The sequence below is a fragment of the Fukomys damarensis genome, unplaced genomic scaffold (assembly GCF_012274545.1).
Source record: "Fukomys damarensis isolate Sample0158 unplaced genomic scaffold, DMR_v1.0_HiC HiC_scaffold_25, whole genome shotgun sequence".
NCBI lineage: Eukaryota > Metazoa > Chordata > Mammalia > Rodentia > Bathyergidae > Fukomys > Fukomys damarensis.
Genome location: NW_022900937.1, coordinates 3842107 through 3844856, shown reverse-complemented (window position 1 = coordinate 3844856; position 2750 = coordinate 3842107). Strand labels below are relative to the sequence as shown.

The 2750-nt window shown below is 58.5% G+C and overlaps 1 protein-coding gene across 8 annotated transcripts in view; it reads right to left on the bottom strand.

Annotated features, from left to right (window-relative positions):
- Nucleotides 1-2750, bottom strand: part of Lef1 (lymphoid enhancer binding factor 1) — an 86372-nt gene that overhangs the window by 17663 nt on the left and 65959 nt on the right. For all 8 annotated transcript variants that reach the window (XM_010641535.3, XM_010641538.3, XM_010641536.3 and 5 more), the window contains 2 exons: nt 1345-1467; nt 511-673 (listed from right to left, as the gene is read on the bottom strand). In XM_010641535.3, coding sequence (XP_010639837.1) covers nt 511-673; nt 1345-1467 — 286 coding nt within the window. The remainder of the gene's footprint in view (nt 1-510; nt 674-1344; nt 1468-2750) is intronic.

Sequence of the window (2750 nt, the reverse complement as noted above, 5' to 3'; positions counted from 1 at the left end):
TGGCCGCTCTTCAGATACCTAAGCAAAGCCATTTCAGATTCCACAGAAAGCACTCAGCGGACGGCCCCAGGCTTTGCCCCCGGCCGGTGGGGCAGGGATGCGCACAGGGCCGGGAGCCCCTCGATGTGGAGGCCCCCACAGGACGGTGCAGCTGCCGCTGCTCAGAGGCCCCCAGCCCTGCTGCTCGCTCGGCCTCACGTGTTCTGCACAAATCCCGCGTTATGAGGCGATCATTCGACGTCTCTACCCTGTCACCAAACCTGATGCCCCAGAAAAGCGAGGCCCACGTCTGTGTCCTCACCTAACGGCCCTCACTTCCCGCCCAGCGCAAGAGGACACCTGATAGATGTTTGTTTAGAGGACAACGAGAAAGACAGCTGCTGCTCCCGCAGCCTCCCGGGTGCCGCCACACAGCGCCTGCTGGCCCTGGGCACCTGCGTGGCCGGACTTGGCCCTCCCTCCCGATGTGGCCAGTGTCAGCGCGTCCTCACACCTGGCGCCTCTACTCACCCTCCTGCCCAAGATCTGGTTGATGGCTGCGCTCTCCTTCAGCGTGCACTCGGCCACCACGTTGGCCCGCATCTCCTTCATGTACAACATGAACGCGTTCAGAGGCTTCTTAATGTGAGGTCTTTTTGGCTCCTGCTCCTTTCTCTGTTCGTGCTGAGGCTTCCTAAAAGGCGCACGGGGCAGTGTGGGTGTGAGGTCCCACAGGAGGGAGAGATGGGGTGTCTGGTTTACAGGGTGAGCCCGGCCTGCTCCCAAGTCAGCTCCTGGCCCAGGGCGTGGGACAGTGCAGGGTTCCTATGCACCCTACGGCACCCTAGGGAGAGGACCGCCCGCTCTCCCGGCACTGAGCCACCAGAGGGGCCTGGGGATGAGGAGCCGCCCCCTCTTCCCAGTGTCTGGGGGTGAAGGGCCTTCCTGAGAAGCCATTGAGAATTCTGACTCTACCCCCAAACACATGCACGTGTGCACATGTACGCACACACACGCCTGCCGCCTGCTCACACATCAGCGGAGGCTTCTGGATAGGCACACACCCTATCCCCTGCAAGGACCCCAGATGCTGAGGCCTGGGCCCCGCTTCAGCACCAGCCTGCAGGGACCCTGAGCTTCACGCGTGCTCCTCCCCTGAATCCTGTGTCGCAGGAGCCCGAGGTCGCTGCGTCCCCAGGAGGGCCCCATGCCCTGCCCAGGGACTCTTGGGTCCCCACCTTCTGAGCTGAACTGAAGCCTGTGGGGCCCCATCCCGAAGAGGCCAGGCACCTCCGTCTCAGGACCAGATCCCCGCCGCACTCGGGGGCAGGCCTTGGGGCTCAGGGAGGGGTGGGGGCTACTCACACGTGCATTAGGTCGCTGTCACTGTGGGGGTGCTCCTGTTTGACCTGAGGTGTGACAATAGCTGGGTGCGGGATGCCAGTTGTGTGGGCACCGGGGGGACCAGGGATCATGTGATGGGAAAACCTGCGGGGCGAGGGGAGAGAGCGTGTGCACTGCTGGCCCACGGCCGCAGACACAAGTGGCCACCAGCGGGTCACTGCGGCACACTGGGCCGGGGCTGGCAGGGTGAAAAAATAAATTATTCTCCAGAGGTTTTTTTGTTCAAACTAAGAGAACTTGACATTTCTCCTGGGAGGGCAGGTGGCCACAGGATGGGAGACAAAAAGTGAATCATTTTTCTTGCAAAGCAGTTTTCAAGTAAGAGAACTTATTGGAAACACAGCACTGTATGAAGATTTTGTTTTTCAAATGCTTTTTAAACGTAAGCTAAAGTCTGGTTAAAACCCCCCGCAATGTTCATAAAAGCACCGCGTGAAGCTTCCCTCGCGGTCGGCCTCTGCCTTTGTCTCAGACATGAGCGAGTGCATTCGCGTCATTAATAACGGGGCCACTGAGAAAACGGATGGGGATATCGTCCTTCAGTTTCCCATTTGACTGGGCTTCCGTCACCAGCTTCCCAAAGCGTGCTGTGAAGGGACAGCAACGTCCGAGACGCCTGCTAAGACGTTAAGGGGTGGGTATAACCAAAGGGAGGCACACAGTTCCGCCCTGAGGTAAAGACCATGCTTGTGCAGCATGAAAAAAAAGATCTTAAAACACCCTCGGCCAGCTAACCGAAGCAGGAAAACTGCCATGCAGGAAAACGGTAGCCCTGAACCCAAGAGCCCGGAGCGAAGGGGCAACGCCTTAGAAAGTCTCGCTTTCCAAACTGCTTTACAGCAAACACTGAATTCCACAGGAACAACAGCCTCAGGCCTCTCATCACAGCCCGCACTGCCAGTTCCTTCTGGGATGTCTAATATTCCGGAAACAGCTTCCTTCACACGTTGAGGAGGCATGGTAAAAATACAAGTATTTGGCCAAATAACGAGGTGCTATTTTAAATAGTACGTGACACGGAAAACCCTGTGCTTGGACAGTTCTCACAGCATCGACAAGCATGAAAGCAAACTTCGGGGGAGACACTACTGTCCCCGCCCAGCCAGCGAGATTCGCTAGAGTGTACACGCGTGGATGTCACGCGTACACGTGTGTTTTTCTTTCTTTAGAAGCTGAAGTTCATACGAGAAGCAGCAAGCTTCACACCCACACAGAAAAGGCAGAGGCAGCCCAGAGTCCCCACCGCACAGGCCCCACGGGGACACTCGCAACCAGGAGCCCGCAGTGCAGACGAGGCCGGTGCTCACCCAGCGGCCCCTCCCACAGCGAAGCGCCACAGCGCGGCCCCCACGCCCTGAGCCACGTGC